The sequence below is a fragment of the Lissotriton vulgaris genome, chromosome 11 (genome assembly GCF_964263255.1).
Source record: "Lissotriton vulgaris chromosome 11, aLisVul1.2, whole genome shotgun sequence".
Classification (NCBI taxonomy): Eukaryota; Metazoa; Chordata; class Amphibia; order Caudata; family Salamandridae; genus Lissotriton; species Lissotriton vulgaris.
In genome coordinates, this window is record NC_141699.1 from 830,663,892 (window position 1) to 830,683,601 (window position 19,710).

General features: G+C 44.4%; 1 protein-coding gene across 1 annotated transcript in view; it reads right to left on the bottom strand.

Moving 5' to 3' along the window:
* Positions 1-3,108: 3,108 nt before the first annotated feature.
* LOC147683548 (serotransferrin-A-like) overlaps positions 3,109-19,710 on the bottom strand; it is a 282,375-nt gene continuing 265,773 nt past the window's right edge. Inside the window, exons 16-17 of the mRNA XM_086943940.1 lie at positions 8,876-9,068; positions 3,109-3,302 (exon numbers count right to left, since the gene is read on the bottom strand). Coding sequence (XP_086800066.1) covers positions 3,265-3,302; positions 8,876-9,068 — 231 coding nt within the window. The 3' untranslated portion in view covers positions 3,109-3,264. The remainder of the gene's footprint in view (positions 3,303-8,875; positions 9,069-19,710) is intronic.

Genomic DNA, 19,710 nt, shown 5'->3' on the forward strand with positions numbered 1-19,710 from the left:
CTGTGGTCTCTTGGGCGTAGAGCCTTCCTGCTGCTCTCCACTGTTTCGCGGGCGGGGCTGACCACGTCCTTGCTGGCCACCCCAGTCCCTGCCGCCCCCTCCACCACCGGTTGATGGAGCCGATGAGTCCTGAAAGGAACGAGGAGAGCGTTGGTCAGAAGCCTGAAACCTCTCAGGCGATTTAATCATCGCGCGGTTGCGCAAATCATAAACACGATCCGACTGCGCAGGCAACGGAGACGCAGGAGCAGAAACCTGTGTTTGCTGTTGTTGTTGCTTACCCTGATTCTGCTTTTTAGGCCAATTTTGTTTCTTGGACTTTTGTTGACCACTAGTTTCCGATGTCTGACCCTGGGGCTGCTTCTTCTCCTTATCAGGAAAAGCTTTAACCCCCATTGCATTGCGGCCAACCATTTTGTAAGCAGCTACAATTATCCTTGCCAACCGTCGGGGTCGTTCGGCCTCGGGAACCAACGCCAATGCGTTAGCAACCTGAAAGTTCACTGCATCCCCCTTGACATTCGCAAGGATCAGATCGCAAACCACATCAAAGGAGCCACACAGGCACATACCCAATTCAACAGCCGACTCTGGTCCGTGTTCGTCTTGAACACGTTTAAGGACCCCACCTAGATTGGTCACAGACGGGGATCCATAGCACCTCGAATAGACCGCTGCAAACGTCTTGCCCCAGGTCTCACAGTCAACAAGTTCAGGAGCCAAATCTTTCGGCAAACTTAGTGTAAGAATCCGGTGTTTATCACCCGGACTCGTGTTGGGAAACACAGCTTCCAGCTGGCCGAATTTCTCTGCAAGCCAGAACGGAAAATCATCCTTTTCCTGGGGCTTTTTACCCATCACGGAATTTACCATGACCGGATTGATTTTCAGACCAGCATGTTCTGCACGAAGCTGTGCGCCCCTAGGGGCCGCGTCCTGAACATTACGGCTAGTGTAATGTACAAGCGCTCTAATCACTTCCACCGCGACTTCATGAAGCCGCCGCAGATCAGCCACGTTACAAGTGGCGCGTTGAGGGTGAGGAGTGAATCCAGCCAAAGCGGGCCAAGGTGTGCCCGGAATGGACAAAGGACCTAACCTCGAAGCGGATAAAGCGTGTGGTAGGGCGCCACCAAACCAAACTCCATGCTGCCAAGCATCAATAGGAACCTCCAGTGCTCTGTACGGAGCATACGCAGCCGGTACATCTGAAGCAGTGTATGAATGGAACACTCCAGAATTAGCGTTCACTGGCGGAAATGTCACCCACGAATAAAACAGTTCATACGGGTACGCATGTTCCGCACTCACTACCAGAACAACAGCCAAGCCTTCCATAGGAACATCATACATCCGCAAATGGTCACGCACCGCAATGCGACTATGCTGCGGGATGTCCAAGGCTTGTGTCATGTCAGCACAGGAACGTGAAAACACAAAGATTACTTTGTAGCACAACTGGGTAGTAATTCAAAGAAACCGTTTACAGATAGATTCAAGCTTGAAAAAGACCTATTTCAAAAATAGGTAGGTTTTTCCGACACTGCCGTTTTCCGGAAACGGGAATGAAGGCGTTAAGGTTTGAATGATATACTACTCGAGTGTCATGATATAAGGCCAATCAACGTATGGGCGCCATGTAGCAGGGTTTCCGTTCTCCCACAGAACTGTGCACAGAGATCTAGAACCTGGGTGAGTTAGGGTGACCCAAAACTCACCTTTGTTTCAGAAATCCCCTTACCAAGCTAGCTACAGTGTCTCATCGGTTGTAATAACTTACCAATGACTTAGACAATCCAGAACATGAACTTAGGGTACCTCAGGTATCGTGGAACACATGAACACTCTTTCGTTATATAATCATTCCAAACCAAACCTGGGAGGCAAAGAACACACGTGTAAGTTTGAAATTTTTATTTTTCAATGCAACATTCTCAAACACAGTATCTTGTATAATATCAACATACATATTATAAAAATCAGAGTTAGCAGCATAGTCACTAATCCATAATAAGCAAAAGGTGATAGCATGTTATGATGCAAAGATCTATAGAATTCTGTATCACCTATATTTCGCGCACCCTAATTAGCATATTATATTATATCTAAGAAGGTCTCATCTGGGTTCTTAGCAGGGCGGACCCATACCTCTAATTCTCAGTAGCAGGAGATCACATCAACAGCTACCAGCTCACAGCATGCGAAGCATCAAGTGTGTTGATTCATTCCCTGTAACTGTATCTTAAACCCGCGTAGAGCCCAATGTTGGCAGCAACATTATTTGTGTTATGTCTAACGTGGTGCGAGGATCAGGCCTTCAGCAACCTTGTGTTAGGTTATTCTTAGAGTGTGCAGTTCTCGGTGTACAGACAGTTGTACCAAGTGTACCAAGCACGACTGATACCAGAGCAATAACATATTATTCTCCAATAAATCACATCTTTCGTCTAGGTTGAAAGCTACAATAACAATTAGGTGTCGTGTGCAAACTCAAGCTGAAAGAAAATATTGCGTTTAAACATTTAATAAGCTCATGCTAACTTAACACAATATATAGAAGCGTAGTAACCATATGACAGCATTTGAGATAGTCTGCACTGGGCCCAAATTCCTTTGAAATTGGCCTCTTTTTCACTACTTGGCATCTCATTTTGTGCAATTCTAAGTTGAATTTCTCAACTCAAATTTAGCTGAAAGTAGAACAGAGGCAAATGATCAAAATACAAGGTCCAGTAACGTGGAACATATTGTCTGAGCCCTTTCTAGTTTACAAGCCTCTGGGGTGCTGTAAAGCCCCTTCCTTTCAGTTGAGGATTCCTGCTTCCTCATATAGCCATCAAGGAAGCCAGTCCCCTCAAAATCAGGACTGTGCCTCATTATCAACCAACCATCCACACGGAACCTGTCCTGTCCAAGGAATTACTCCAAGGGGCCCATTGTGATGGTCACAAACCCAGTAGATGGATCTCTTCCTGATCTTTGCTCGTCAGTCCAAGCACTGTGAAGTGGCTGCAAGGTGCAAGGTTGGTAGGTCACAAAACAATTATTTTTTTCAACTTGAATATTTGGAACCTAATTGAAGAAGGAAAAAAAATACAGAACACTTCATGGATTTATTTGTGATTTTTTATTAGTGAGTTGTAAAAGGAGAACTATTGTAGGTGGAAAGAAGGGACAAAGTCGAGTTGCTGCAGAAAGTTTTCATGGGTCGCAAACGTTTTCGGCCAGACACAACCTGGTCACATGTTGATGTTTGATCTGCTTCTATGAACAGCTGTGGAATGTGCAGGCTGAGAGGAGTTCTATATGACAGAAATAGGTAAAGCCATTGGAATAATGTTAGCATCTTCTAGTTTTATACATTTTCAACACAATACTACTACTCATGACTTTGTCTTTTCTTTTATTTCCACACAAATTCTTCATTCTTCTTGAAGATCTAAGATTCAGTCAATTTGCACCAGATGAACTTCCTACACACAGAGAACTCAGTGACACTGCTTGCCTGTAACAAAGATTGTTTGAGGGCATAGTACAAATGAGTTTGGCTAAAGCATGTACTCAGTGGGTATCAGTTACTCTTGATGCAGAAAGATATGCACAATTACAAAATTGTGGCTACATATCACTATGTACAAATGCATTTGGCTGCAAGCTTGAGCTAAAAATGTATTCAGTAAGTTTAATAAATGATAAAGATTACTGAAATCTGGAAGCTAGCCAGCATTACCAAGTTATACCCACAAGTACAACCCTTCATGGTGATTGGGCTGCCTTAGTTAAATCCATACAATATAAAGAAAATCACAAGGAGGGACAGAGGGCTAAATAAAGGTCCAGCACACACGCCCCCAGGGAACTGGAAAACAAGAAGGTGTGCAGTTCCTATTGGAAGGTAGGGTAGGAAGTTCCTGAGGGATCGAGTCCGGGGGATCTGATCCTTCAGGAGCAAGGGCCCTCACACACTCCAAGGAGTGTCATACTTCATCTTTGGTCATTGCAGTGCCAGCCCAACGAGAAGTGGCCCAAACGGGCACCACAAACAGGCGCCTTGCTGGAGCTCTTTTCAGCTGCTGTTATAAAGTATGAGTGTGATGGTGAGGGAGGAGTGAGTAGAGTGGTAAGTTTTAAAAATAACTCATAGGGAATTGTAAGTTAAAGTTTAATGTGTTAAACCCTAGGTTATGTTAAAAACAGGTGTAGGCCAAGGTGGATGTAATGAACAATATTTACAATATGAGCTAATGTGGACCAACATGTTTCTTGCCGATAAAGTTGTGAAACATCTATGCAATTCTTCAGGGCTGTGAAAGTTAAAAAATAAAACTACTCCTAGGGAAGCAGTCAAAAGGACATGTCTCATCTAGTACCATGCTATCCCACATACAAAAGGGTAAGGAATCTACCTTGTTTGGCTCGATAAGTGTACCGACCGCTATACATAAGGATCTGTGCTCCAATGAGCAAGAGCGGAGTTGCGCCAACCATCGTCCTGTGGTTCCGGATCACCACGGACAGCATGCGATCTACCCGTTTCTCAGCTGTGTGCTGTTTGCTCCGGCAAAGAGCCCCTACATGGAGCCCGCTGGGCATTGCAGCGCGGGCCCAATGAGGAACTGCCCAATGATGGAGCATGACACCCCTTGGGGTGTGTGAGGGCCCTTGCTCCTCAAGGATTGGATACCCCTGACTCTCAGGAACTTTCCAATCCATACCATAGACAGAACCTTGCCATCTGTCAGTGTGAATACTTAGACTAATAATCTTTTCTCCAAATGTAGATGATATATTGTTGCTAAACTAATGATGAGAAAGTTAACAAGATGAAAAGGGGGTGGCACACGTACAATGTCATAGCCCATTCCTATTCCAAAATTTGTCTCTCTGATTTGAGACTAGTTATTCTACTCCTGTTTGTCATCCCAATCTTATATATTCTTGGCAATGGAGAGCAAGATTATTATGTCGCAAACGGTCTGTTTCCTTGCCACGGTGACAGAGTAAATTGCTACTAATAAATGTTTGCTTTTATGGCTTTCAGTGGCCAAATAAAGTATCTTTTGACTTGACTTTACTTACTCTATTGCCCTGACAGAGCTACTGTGAGCTAGATTTAAAAATGACCGCCAAGCAGGCATGAACCGCCTTCATGCGGGTCCTGTCAATTCTTTTCTTACTTTGGTTCAGGGCAAGGCCCTGCAACAAACTATTTCATATTTTATTTTCAAAAAGAAAACCCAAGAAGAAAAAAATAAATGCCCCGCTCACCATTGGAGAGGACTAATTTAACAATTTTAATTGCCCCTTGCCTCCAGAGTTTTCTGAATTAGAGGTCAACCTCTTGGGCCCTTATACTGCAGGGCCGTTGGAGAGGTTTAATCATGGTGGAGATGGAGTAGTCACCTTCGTGATTAAACTAAAAGTCTGTCAGCATTAAATTCGACAGGCGGATCATTATGTTGGCTGTATGTATACTCTTTTGCCCTTGTGATGAAGTATACATACCAGCAACAAATAAATTAGGCCCGTAGTCTGAAATTTACCTTCTTACTCCTTAGTGACAGCCCTTTGCTCCCTCTGCAATAAATATTTCCCTATCCACATTGCTGTTCTCAATCATGTATTACATAGTGCTCTACAGCTTTTTAATAGGTTTTGTAATGTGAATATGCATACATGTTTGTATTACAACTGCACAAGTATGCATCCAGCTCAGTGGGGACACAATACAACCTGTAGCCCCAGATGCTTTTGTTCTGAAGCCTTACATTGGTCTTTTCCCAGGCACATATTCTTTTCTAATCTAAGAACTGTATATTAGAGCCATGGGCTTGGTGTTTACATCGCTGGCATGTGGCGGTTGTTCGCCCCATTCTACTCCGGTAGCTTGTTATCACCGTAACAATCATTTTATTTTCTATATTGTACGTAAAGTAAGAAGCACTCCCCTTCACCCTCAATTTGGGTGAGACGGACTCTTTGGAGCCATAATGACCTCGGTCCCTTACCTGCATTAGGAACAGCAAGGAACAAAGGAGTTTGGGATTTAGTATCAATCTGATTGGCCACTCCAGGACCAGTATTACTGGCAGGGTGCACTGTCCTTGTTCGTGTCACGGTGCACATTTAAACTGGTGCGTCAGGCGGATAGAGCGCTCTATTATGATGAATGCGCTGCCCTCAGGAAAGCTACATGCATCGATATATATATGTAGCAGCTGCTTCAAAGCCCCTCTATATTTCTCTGTGCGTATATCAACCCACCTGCCCTTTGAAGAGGGGCTAGAAATCTCCCTACAGATGGTTACAATGAGTGACTGCACCTGCCTGCAAGGGGATATCAGGGGGAATCCATAGGATGTCTTTTCCCCCTTCCAGAAGGCTGCCCCGAGGGAGCACACTAGCAGTGCACCACCTTTTGTTTGCGCTCTTTCATTGTGCCACCCAAGAGCATGTTTGCATTTGCACCCACCTCCATCATACAGCACGGGGGCAGAGGCAAAGTGATTTCCTCATTTGCATGGAGCCATGACACCATGCATATAAGGGAATACTCTCGGAAGATAGCACTGATGCTACATGTGTGTCAGAGCTATCATTTCTGAAGGGGCTGTAGAAGCATCTGCGGCCCCTTCTTCAATACCATAGTGCCCCCGGGTACAAAAAGTATATACACACATCCATTGCCCCTCCCTCTCTCCTTGCACTATCTCTAATACGGCCCTAGTTTTTCACTGGGTACTTTCACACAGGTGGGTCCAAGAAGGCCGAGTTGTAGGGAGTCTTTATATTGAACTGGAGGTTCTGATGTATATTCTCTGTTTGCTTTTCTTGAGAACTCACTTTTTAGTTAAGCAAAGATGTTGACACATTATAAGTAACCTATTTAACTACTAAAGCATTGATCTCGCCCTCTTATAAGGACTGGGGAACTTGGTGACGCTCGATGCTGCTGAGAAACCTGTGAAGTTTATCCATGTTATTAGGTATACAGGTTCCTCAGCTTAATTTGTGCTCTTTATTGCAAGTGTCCGTAGGCACCAGCACTCATTTTTGAGGACCAGCACTTATTTTTCATCATCAGACGTTGACCCAGAGCACAAGAGAGAAAATAGAAATGGAAGCAACAACAGATGGATAATGTGACTGGGAGACTGATTCCATCTCTTGCCTCTTTTTTCACCACACAAAGAGGCAAGAGATGGAATCAAGACAATATTTAATGGTATTTGGCAATCCGGTTTTCTACGATGCAAGTGGTGATCTCCTAAGTAAACTTTTGCCCCTGCACTTATATTTTTTAATAAATTAAGTACCGAAGATGTCATTTTAAAATTTTTTCATAGGCTACACATTGATGCTCATTATTAAAATTTTTCATAGGCTACACATTGATGCTCATTAATTGTGGAGAGGATGTAACCTTACGGCTAGAGCGGTCAACCTCGGACCTGCGGAACTGGGTTTGAATCCCTGCAAGGACGCTCTACATCCTGTGATTCTGAGCAAATCACTTAATCTCCCTGTGCCTAACAAAAATGATTGGGTCTTTCTGTAACGAAACTGGTGCTCATGTAAAGCGATCTGATACCTGATGTCTCGTTGGCACTACATAAAACTCTATACAAAAAAAATGCTATTGTTTGGGTGCTAAATGAGGTGAAAGGAGAAAACCACGACTACTGCATTACTGTCATCTTAGCACATGATTTAACAAATACAAAGTTTTGCGTGGGTGAATAGAACTTTGGTAACATAAGTCACTAAAACTCCCCAAAGAGACGTGAGAGACCACCACAGCACTTCACTCAAAGTAAACCGTGACAAGAAGGAGCTCCTTGGTATTGCCACAGGGGCTAACCCCTGGTCCAGCTTCTTCTGGCCACAAGAGCTTGGCACCACTCCGATACCGGTGCCAGCTGTCAAGAGAATCTGGGTATTAGGTTAGATTCCATGCTAGTGATGGATAAGCAGGTAGCTGCTGTAGTGGGATGTTGCGTGGGATTGATTAGGCAATTGTGGAAACTTGTACCCTTGCTGTCATTTGTGACAATGCATACTGTGGTGTCGACTTTAATCCTGTAACACCTGGACTACGGCAATGCAGTATATATATAGTACTCCCTGATACACTTTTGGGGAACCTCCAGGTGGTCCTAAAGGACACAGCACGACTGATTCTTCAATTGCAGAGAACTCATGCCACTCCCTTATTACAGCAGCTACACTAGCTCCCTATTAAGCAGAGGATCAGATTCAAGGGCCTGCGCATTGCACATAAAGCCAAGTATGGAGCGGTGGCCAGCTACATTAAAGACCGTTTGATGCCTTATGTGCCTGGTCGTTGTCTCCGTTCATCAGAAGCACATCTTTTGTCTTGTCCATGTTTTAACAGAACAACCTTTGGGGGTCGTGCCTTCTTGGTTGTGATTCCCCAGCTTTGGACTAAGCTCCCAGAGAGTCTGCATGATGAGGTGACTCTTCGCACATTCAGGAACAAATGTAAGACTATTTTGTTTACTGAGGTGTTTGGATAAGCTCATCCCAAGCGTTGCTCTGTTTGCAAGCATTATGGCACTCCTGGGTTTATGGTTTGTAGCGCTTAGAGACTGTTGGTGATTTGGTGCTTTACAAATATAAATTAACATAACATAACACTTCCTGTAGGTCATATTGTACCATAGAGTTGCGCCAGTCAAAGATGCACAATGAGATTAGTTGAAGTTAGAAATCCCCTGGACAGTTTTCTGAAGTAGGAGCTTTTCATTGAGAAGCATATAGGTTTCCCTGAGGTGGTAAAGCGTCTTGAGCATAGCATAATTTTAGGAAACCCAAATATGAACAATATAGTGGTATTTAAACCCCATGGAATTACCTGAGGTGGGGAAGCATTTGTTCAGTCCAACAAGTGCGTCATAATATTCCTTTCCCAAGAAGTCTTTGGTGGACGTTCTACTGGGTACCTCGATCAGGCATTGGGTGGAGTCCTTGAACAGAAGATCTTTGCCGTTTTCAGAAACAAACATCTTGAATTCACCTTGTTTTGTTCCAGAGCGCCCATATAAAGTCTGAAATGGGACAGCATGGGTTAATAGAAGGAAGGGTGATGCCGAAGTTAAACAATTGACATAGGGAATTCTTATATTCATCCGTTATACATTTCTATCTTAAAACAACACAGTTTCATTGCTGACAGGGTTGTCATATGGTTACAAGGACTTCGCCAGACGTTAATGCAAGGGAATTGCAAAGTTGTACATTTGATTTTTCAGAAATGTTCATATGTGGAGGCTTTAAAGTAAAATTAGTTCATTAGGAACATAAATGTATGTCCATATTTGAAAAATATACTCAAGCTCAAAACATGTGAATCATGTGAGAAAGAGAGCGAGCGAGAGAGTGTGTGTGTGTGTGTGTCTGTGTGTGTGGTAAGGCTGTGGGGTACTGAGGTGGGCAGGACGTGGTGAGGGGCAGTGAAGTTACACATACAACGGGAAAGATTAAAGTAGATCAATAAAAACCACTTACCTTGCGCTCGCCGCATGGCCGACTCATCGATGCGGCAAGCACAAGGTAAGTGTTATTATTTATTTATTTATTTATTTACTTCCACCTTTCCCATTGTATGTCGAACTCCGCTACCCACTCACCACAATACCACACAGCCTTACCTGTGCGAGTCGCCACTGCTTATTTGCCATCTGGATGTCCAATCCAAGACAGTAACATATTTTTCCTGCCCAGGTTCATCATGGCAGTACCAGTCAAAGAAAACAATGTCTCACATGTGCTGGGAGAAAACGCAATGGGTCCTGGGGCCAATGCTTTTTTATTTTTCACAAACTTCTACTTTTGAAAATTCGGGGGAAAAAAAAAGATTATCGAACACGCCACAGAACACGGGGGCATATTTACAATATTTTGGCCCACAGCAGCGCCACAAGCCTTCTAGCTGTGCTGCTCTTTTTCAAATGAAAAGCACAAGGATGCTCCATATCTACGTGTACGGTGCGTTCCTGTCCTTTCTGTCGGTTCAAAAACTGCAGCCAAGTGTTAATGCCTGCACTCTTGCACTAAGGGTGCCTGTGTTGTTGGCATGATTGATTGAATTTGTGCGAAGAGGGACACCTTCCTGCATAAAATCAAAGGACGCATTTTCCTCATTCCATATGTGCTGCAGAATGCAACACACACGGAAAGAGGAAAAACAAGGAGAAATGTAAACATTTTGCTTCGTTATGCCTGATTTGGGAAGGCATTAGTTTTGGTGCTTCCCCAAATTTACGCTATGCTGTGAATCTGAGCTCGGCACAAACCCTTAGTGAATCCAGCATTTCCAGGTCATGCTTTGAGATAAAAATGTTATCTACAACTGAGAAGTGACCTCCCTCCCAAAAAGTCAGTAAAATAGTGCTTTCACCTCCGGAGTTCTGCACCATCAATTCTAAATTGTACTTATAAATCAATTTGTTCATCATCTCCACATACATGTCATCTAAGAAGTGGGTTTGGCCATTCCCCCAATAATCCACATACCCACAAGCTTTGTCTGTTACTGCTTGACATTTGCTAGTGTTAAAATCCCCAACCCAAATAAAAACACGTGCAGCCTTACTGCTACCGACCAACCTTTCTAGCTCTTTCCTTAATTTAGAAACTACCATACTTTTTATAGAATCTTATCTACTGTTATAGTAGTTTGTCAGCATAATTCCCAATTTTTCCTTGGATTGAAGAAACAAAATCTGAAAGTTGGGTGAGCTCGTAAAAGATTTATTCAGTGTTAAAAGGGTTAAGTAGTCAGTCAAAAGTGAGCTTTATTCGATTGCTGACAGGCAATCATAAAAACACATAAAACATATAATTACTACAACATTACATGTGTGTTACAGATTCATACAAATTAATTACATTAAAAAATGTTTAGCATTCCATAGGGAATAAGACATTCTTAAATTGTCAGCTTTCTCGAGTTAAAAAATTATAACTTTATTGTACATGGAGCAGGTTCATATTAAAATCATTAGAACCATTTTTATGCTCCCACTGTAATTTAAAAGAACATTTAGATAAGGATTTGTTTCCTTAAACTAAGAATCTTTTTCAGGAAAAAAGCCATCCTATAAACTCAGCACAGCACAGTTTATAGGCATTGTCTGGTTTCTTTCAAACCTCCATGCTACAATCCACTATCTCCTGTCTGGGGTGGTGTGACACCTCCCTGTGACAGGAAACCCTTTGTCCAGGCCTCCTCGGCTGAGTTTCGGTCAGCAGCAGGAGGTCAGACTCGTGTCTGTGGCAGAAGCATCCATTTTGTGGATCTGAGGCTCTTTACTAAAACGCGGTTGATTTTGAAAAGTAGCATGTCTTCACCCTCTAGAGGGGTGGAATGCTATTCCCATCGACAGGACTGTCGAGGGGATAGTATTCCAAATCGTATGACACCTTACACGACATGTTTTGATAAAGCCAAACCAAAGTTAACATATAACCGCGAGGATTATAATGCACTTAATAGTATATGGTTTGGCATTATCCCGGAACAGCTAAGGGAATTGGTCCCGACAGCTGCAGACAGGCTCAGCTCATGCTAAAGCTCCATCTCACATAAAACCATGCACTCTGCCTCCAGGATTGTTAAGGCCTGCCATAGGCGTGGCTTATAGGTTTATATGTGTTCAGTTAGGTTTTAGATATAGGTATACTATATCTAAGCAAGGGGGGATTAAACCACCTTGGCCAAGCTGAGTGATCAGCCAGTTGTGTCGATTTAAGTACCAGCCAGGGGTGGCAAAAGATATGCTGCAGTCCCTGGTAGGCCTTGTTGGCACCTATGCCCTGAGCACCTATAGTGCATGGTACAGGGGCTGACAAGGAGTCCAGTTCCAATTGGGTTATGTACCTACAGTACATGTATGTGAATTTAGAGAGAGAACAGCAGGCTGGGGGTCTTATTAGCAGGCCCACAGCCTCATTAAGTCGAAAACCAGTGAAGCAAAAAGCAACATTTTGGGGTGACCATAGGATAGCAGACCATACTCTCCAACAGCTGTGTAGCCATTGGTGGGTGAATCAGGCCTGAATACTTTATAATAGAGCTCAAAGTTTGGAGCTACAAACCCTCCCTAGTCATATGTTTTTTGCGTCCTGGAGCAGCTGATGTGCGGTTGTTAATTGGCCCAAGCTATGGTGTCATAAGTTACTTCAATTGGGTAAAGAATGTTCTGCTAAGAGGAATCGGAAGGTTGGAAAAGGTACAGCAATTTTGGCAAAACCACCATGTTAATCAGGGCGATCCTACTGGCTACAGTGAAGGGAAGTTATATCCAATTCTTCACTAAGTTCATGATAGTGGAAGTAGGATATAATTAGCCCATAATTTGCTGCTGTAATGGTATCTATCTCCCTATTGTACATTATACCCTGGGACAGTAGTCCAGTACATCAGAACTTTGAGCTCCGGCTGCATTGTGGAATCTGTGAGCGGCATCAGTATGGACTTGTTCCAGTTTATTTGTAACCCTCACCATCCTCCGTACACTACCGAATCACATATAATAGGATGTAAGTTGCAGGCCAGTTTCTTGATCAGGAGGAAGATGTCATGCATATATAGCAGGACATTACATCTACTGAATCATATTCCCCTATGATGCTACTGCTTTCTTAGGAGGCAAGCTAGGGGCTCCATAACAATGGCAAATAGGAGCTGGGATAGCGGACACCCTTGCCTCGTCCCTCTGCTGAGATAGCGGACACCCTTGCCTCATCCCTCTGCTGATTTCTAACACGTCTGATAATGGGTAATTAACCTTTAATGTGGTCATGGAGGTGCCCTGGTAATCCATCTATTGTAGGAAGGCCCTCCCCACTTACATAATCTCCAAAACTATGAACAGGAAGAGCCACTCGATGGAATAAAACACCTTTTCGGCATCCAGAACATTGCCAGCACCTCCAGCTCTGGGTCTAATTGTGTGTTACCGTGAAAAGTGCATGTAGAATATCTGCTGTGGGGTAGCCTGGGATAAACCTGACTGGTCTGGATGCACCAGGGCAGGTACTAATGGTAAAAGCCAATTGGCCAGGAGTTTTGTGAGTATTGTACCACTTGCATTGAATAGGGATAGATAGCAATTGGAGCTACATCTGTCAGCTGGCTTCCCTGGCTTAAGGAGCATCATGACAATGGCTTCAGCCAACATGTAGTAGAGTTTGTCTTTGTGAAATGCCTCCTTAGAGAGAGCCAACAAAACCAGGATCAGTTCTTCTGTAAATGCCTCATAAAATTCAGCAGGCAGGCTGTCACTTCCAGGAGCACTACGGTATTTTTAAGTGGGCGATAACCTCACGTATTTCCTTGGCTGTATTCGACTAGCAGAGGGAGGCACGTTGGTCAGGTTCTAACCATGCTAATCGTGTGTAGGTGTCCCTTTCATACACCTTGGATCTGAAGCTATATAGGTGTCTGTGGAATCTAGTAAAGATCTCTAGGATATAATTAGAACCAAGCACCATCTGCCCTGCATGTGTTGCTAGCCTCATTACATTACTCCCTGTCCATTTTGGCTCAGAAGGTTCGCAGTTTGCAGGCATCATTGCCAGAGGCTGTGGGACTCAGCAGGGAGGGCAAGGTCAAGGATCACTGGGGAGTGGTCTCCAAGCATATAGGGAAGATGTTGGCAGTGAACTGCCCATCCCATGACATCTTTTGTGCTAAACCAGGTGTATAGCCTAGAGGAGGAGTATTGCACTGAGGAATAAAATGTGCATTCATGGCAATGGTGGTAGCATTCCCTCCAAATATCTACCATTTAATTTCTTCGTAGCATGTTAACTATAGGTTCACTTTCCTTGTGTCTTCTGGATAATCCATTGGTGCAATCAAGTACGGGAACTAATACCATGTTGTGATCCCCACCCCACAGTATTGACATCATGTGTCCACCTAATGGACATGCAAATATGAAAATAAAAAAAATTCTGGTCAAACTGTGATTGAAGCATAGAAGTTCACCAGAGTGACTTGTCCAAGGAATATTAGGCAACACACAAGTCACTCTGGTGAACTCCTATGCTTCAATCACAGTTTGACCAGAATTGCATTATCTACTTGTCCAAGGAATATTAGGCAACACACAAGTAAATAATGCAATTCTGGTCAAACTGTGATTGAAGCATAGGAGTTCACCAGAGTGACTTGTGTGTTGCCAAATATTCCTTGGACAAGTAAATAATGCCTCTCAGTGTCTGCGATCATGTGAAGGTGGTGTAACTTGGCCGACCAGGTAATTAAATTGCTACATCCCTTGAGTACGAGGAGTAGGATGAGAAATAACAATGTTATCCCAATGATTTCGCAAAAGCAGGGATTCATGTGGGGGGCAGGTGTGTTTCTTGAAGAAATACCACATTGACGTTTTGTTGTGATAGGTAAGCAACAATCTGGATTAATTGCTGCAAGTTGCCTAGCCCTCCAACATTCTGCAACATCCATTTTAGGGTCATGGTGAGAAGAGCTTGCTAAAGAGCATGATCCCAGTCAGGGTATCTTGTTTAGTGACGTTGAATAAGTGGTATTCTGTACCGGTGTTGTCCCGATCTAGTCTGAGTGCTCGGCATGCATTAAAAGAACTGTGAACACCCCCACCCACCTTCCAGCCCCAATTGCATAGTGATGTCCCCCCAAAATCCCCATCCAACATAACCTAGCAATACGGATAAGCATTAGCAAAAACATATCGCCATTAGGTCAAATGGCTACTTGCCTAGAGGAGCTAGAGAAGCAATAAACATGAGCTATGTCCCTGCAGTTGGTGAAATCAGAGGAGTGTAGTCAGTTATGTTATGTTATGTGGGTGTTTTATATAGCGCTTAGCTACTACAAAGGAGTGTCCCGGCGCTTTCAACCCACAGATCAGACACTAACACACAACACAACAGTAGAATGAACCAGAAAAAAAAAATAACAGAAAGCTAGAGACAAAACAACCAAGTCTTTAGACCCTTCCTAAAGGCAAGCAAATTGGCAGTGCTGCGGAGTGACAAGGGAAGGGTGTTCCAGAGCTGAGGCGCCAGATGCTTAAAAGAGCTTCCACCAGTCCGGGCCTTCTTCACCACAGGCACCACCGCAAGAGAGAGGGTTTCAGATCTGAGAGCCCTAGCAGGTTTATAGAAGGCCAACCTTTTCTGAATATAGGTAGCTCCAGTGGCATACAGTGCTTTGTGGGCCAACGTAAGGGCCTTAAAAACAATCCGCTTCCGGACAGGAAGCCAGTGCAGGGTAATTAAAAGGTCAGAAGTGCTAGCACGATGGGGAAGACCATAAATAGCCTGGGCCGCCGAGTTCTGGACTACCTGAAGTTGTTGCAACAGATACTCGGGCAAACCCAGGTAGAGAACGTTCGAGTAATCTAACCTCGAACCAATGAGGACATGGTAATCTTGCGATGGTCCAATGAAAGCAGAGGAAGAAACCTCCGGAGCATCCTAAGCAGACCGAAGCAAACGCCCACAAGACCAAGAACTTGGGCTTTTATAGTCAGCCCATTATCAATTTTGACCCCCAAGTTTTTAGCCACGGTGGAGGAAGAGGCCGGAGGAAACATGTCGTGCGGCCACCATGATTGCCAACTCGGGTCAGATTTACACCCGAAAAAGAGCACCTCAGATTTGCCCGGATTACACTTGAGACTGTTGCCCTGGAACCATTCAAAGACAGCTCCAAGACAACCACGAATCCTCTCTCCATCAAACTCAGCCCCCTTTGCACACGTAAAAAGGAGCTGAGTATCGTCGGCGTATGATATTATCTGGGCCCCAAAGGACTCAGCCAGCACCGCCAACGTCAGGTGGAGAACCTGCAAGTAGAAAAGGATATGCAGTAGCAGTGTATGTCTGCAGTGTAGGTCTGCAGACTTCACATGGAGCAAGAGACAGGAAGCTTATGCAAACATCATCAGAAGAGTCTCAGTATCAGGTTCAGTGCATATTAAACACCGAAGATGTAAGGCCATGTTGATTAAGTAGAACTATCCAGTCCATGTTCTGTTACATCCCTGCATTCTGAGTGAGAGCTACCCCTGTCTTTGTTGAGTTTTTTGAGTAGTGAGACTGCTTCCTTGGGGTCAGAAAACATCAGGGTTTTACCCTTAAGGGAAAATTGGAGCCTGGCCAGGTGGAGCATTGCCTTCTGGATCCCCATTTCTTGTTGCTTTTCCTTATAACCGCGGCGAATACCTGTCAAGCGTCTTGTGCATTCTGAGTGAAGCCCGGGAAAAATGACAGGGCCATACCTTCATATTGAATGTTATGTTTTTCTTATGCAAGTCTCAGTATGATGCCCCTGTCCCTATAAGTTAGGAGTTTTGTAATGATGGGGCATGGTGTTGCTCCATGTATCGGTGTGGGGGTTAGCACATGGTGTGCTCTTTCCACCACCTGTGTGGTCCGCACCAAAAATGTCCCAGAGAGGTTTTTCTAAGTAGTCTTCCGTTCACCTTATTGCCATCCATTTGGCCACATCAAGGGTTCTAAAGATGCTCCTATAAGTGTGCTTCCACATTCTTCAGTTTGATTTTTTCAATTTTTGAAGCTATCTCCTTTAACGTCGTGGTGTGCTTTACCAATTCATTTTCCACATCTGAAATTGTGTCAGTCATATCTATATGCCCATGTTGGCCGTCCATATTTTCCTTCATGTCATCTAATCAGCGGGTAAGTGAGCCTATTTTGGAATCAATTGTTGATAAGCTGGTTTTCATCTCGCACAATAGTTTGGTGACCTCATGGGAAGAAAGTGAGTCCCCTCCCGCTAGCTTCCCATCTCCCATATCCTGATGATTGGATTCCTGCTGCTGTCTATAGTTTTGAGGGCCTCAAAGTTCAGGTGGGATTGATTATCTGATTTGCCACTGGTGAAAGAATTCACGACATGAGGGAATCTGGACTCAGCGATGAGAGGACTGCAGGATGCAATGTGGAGAGGATGACTCCCACGTCCCAATCAAGAGCGAGCTATCCAGCAATGCAGAGTGGTGGCAATAGCAACTATGATGGCAAGGTTTGCACTTGCCCGGGGCTGAAGCCCTGTCATCAGTAGGTGCCTGGCCGGCAGCAATCTATCAAGGGGCAAGAGTCGCTGTTGGTGTGCCATACGAGCTCTGATGGGCAAGGGAAACCACCAGAGCGGTCCACAGTTGATGTGCACCCCGAACAAGCCCTAAAGTGCATTAACCATAGCCACACTATTAAAAAGAAATGTGTTTTATCCAGGTTCTCCCTGTGCCCATCTAGCAATGCAAATCTGCACTTGGGTTATCCCAACCATGTTTTTAGGCCCCTTAGTGGAATAGATCTAGCCGGCCATGACTTGCCTAGTCTGCCAGGATTTTTGCAGGGCATCAGCCATGTGTCATTAGCTTGTTTGTGTGGTGTGTCTTATGCGGCCCAGCTCCTATCACCACCGCACACAAGCAAGCACGATTGGGCTGCAGTTACAGCCCAGCCCAGGGAGATTGGGGTTCAGGGGGAGGCACTGGCTCTACTCACTTCTTTCCTCGACAAGCGAGAGCAAAGAGTGAAGCTGGGTAGGTTTCTATCTCCATCCCTGTCTGTGCAATGTGGGGTCCCTTAGGGGTCGGCGCTTAGCCCAACCCTTTTTAACATCTATGTGACCCCCCTTGCCAGACTTATTAGATCTTTTGGGATGGAGGTAGTTTCCTATGCGGATGACACCCAGATCCTCGTCTCTCTCTCTCCCGGTCAGTTACTACGACTGCCTCCAATTTTAGATCTTGTATGGAGGCGGTTGGACAATGGATGATTCACAATTCACTGAAACTGAATGGGGAGAAGACTGAGGTGATGGTGTTTGGAGGCAAGGAGGAGGTATGGTCAACTGACTGGTGGCCGGACTCACTTGGAGCATGTCCTGTCCCTGCGTCATCTGCTAAAAATCTTGGGGTGGTGATCGATCCTTCCCTCAGTATGTGTCAACAGGTAAACAGGACTATTGCCACCTGCTGGGGCGTTCTACGCATACTGAGGAAGATTAGGCACTACCTTTCACAGCAGGCTAGGAAACAACTGGCAGTGGCCCTAGTGGGCTCTCGTCTGGACTACAGCAATGCGCTGTACGCGGGACTGAATAAAAGCCTGCTGCAGCGCTTGCAGGTGGTCCAGAATGCAGCGGCCAGGTTCGCTCTGGATCTGCCTCGGGGCACCTCTGCCACGCTGGCCAGGAAACGGCTCCATTGGCTCCCAATGGAGGACCGCATTCTGTTCAAAACCCTGTGCTTAATCTATAGGACCTTAGCAAAAAATAGCTCTATAGGAATCGGATCTATCCTGTCCTGCTATAGTCCTTGCAGGAACTTACGTTCCTTTAATCAGGCTCTTCTATCAGTCCCGCGTATCAGAAAAGCTCGATGGGGAGGTAAAGCCTTCTCCAATCTTGCACCCAAGTGGTGGAACGGTCTTCCCATGAAATTGAGGTCCCTCCCCACTCTGGTCTTCAGGGCTTTTCTGAAAATCTGCAGTCTCTTCGCGCTCGCATATGCATAGTCTGATCTGCCATCTTTTCTGATTTATTTTGATAGGCGCCTTGACACCTTAGGATTTTAGTTGCGCGGTACAAATTATCTTCAATTTCAATTTCAGTCTCACACGCCAATCTTCTTCTCTCCTGGTGTATAGTAGCTGTACCCCGGATCTCCAGGCCGCTGCAAGTGCCAGCAGTCACTGTGCTGCTGATGCATACTCAAGCCTACCAGCTCTGCAACACCTTGGGCTTCCCCAAATGTTCATCGTCTTGGGCAATCATAGTACATGCGACAGCAAGACACTGTACCTTCATATTTCCGCAGGACATTAGCTATAGCCCTCCTAGTAGTTTCAAGCAGCTGCCTCATTGAAGTGAGTTCTCAGGCACTCCCCTCAGAATAGCTAATTATTGAGGCACTTATACTCAAGCCCACTGGGATTATGCGGAAGGGGAGGGCAAATTATGTGGCAGTGTTGAGTAAATTATGAGGCAACAAAAGGTAAATTATGCATAGTAATGCTGTACAAATTATGATAGTATTACTCTATTCTTTTGTCATTTTTACACTTCTGAGCACTGTCTGGGCATTTTTCCAACACCCAAATATACCAATAAGCAACAGAAAGGTGACTAGAGAACCTTTTCAAAGGGTCTTCCACTAGGTGGTAACACATATCGCTGATTACAACTTTTGAACCATTTGAGCTAGACACTATTTTTTGTTAAATTCAGCAGATTATGCAGTAGATGATGGATTATTTATGTGGCAAATCTATAATCATGCTAACATATTGCGGCCGCACAATCCCATAATTCCAGTGGTTCTACTCATAATCAAGGCCAAATTAAGGAAGCTTGCTTCAGTAGCTTCAAAGTTAGCCATCAGGAAAAAAAAGAGTCTTTATTGTTAAAATACATCAACATATCCAGCTATTTTGCTTCATTTTCAATTTATTTAGTGAATAAGTAAAGGAAAATTGTGTTGTTAAAAGGATGAAGGTGAATGATAAAAAAAAAGGTTTGGATAACATTTGCAGTGTCTTGTTTTGTTAAGGAATGTTCTTTTATGACATGACACGGAATGGGGAACCCCTTGTTGCCATGGATGGTTGTGGAGCTTTCAGTTGATAGTTGCCTGCCTCCGGTGCTGGATGGGGTCTTCATGA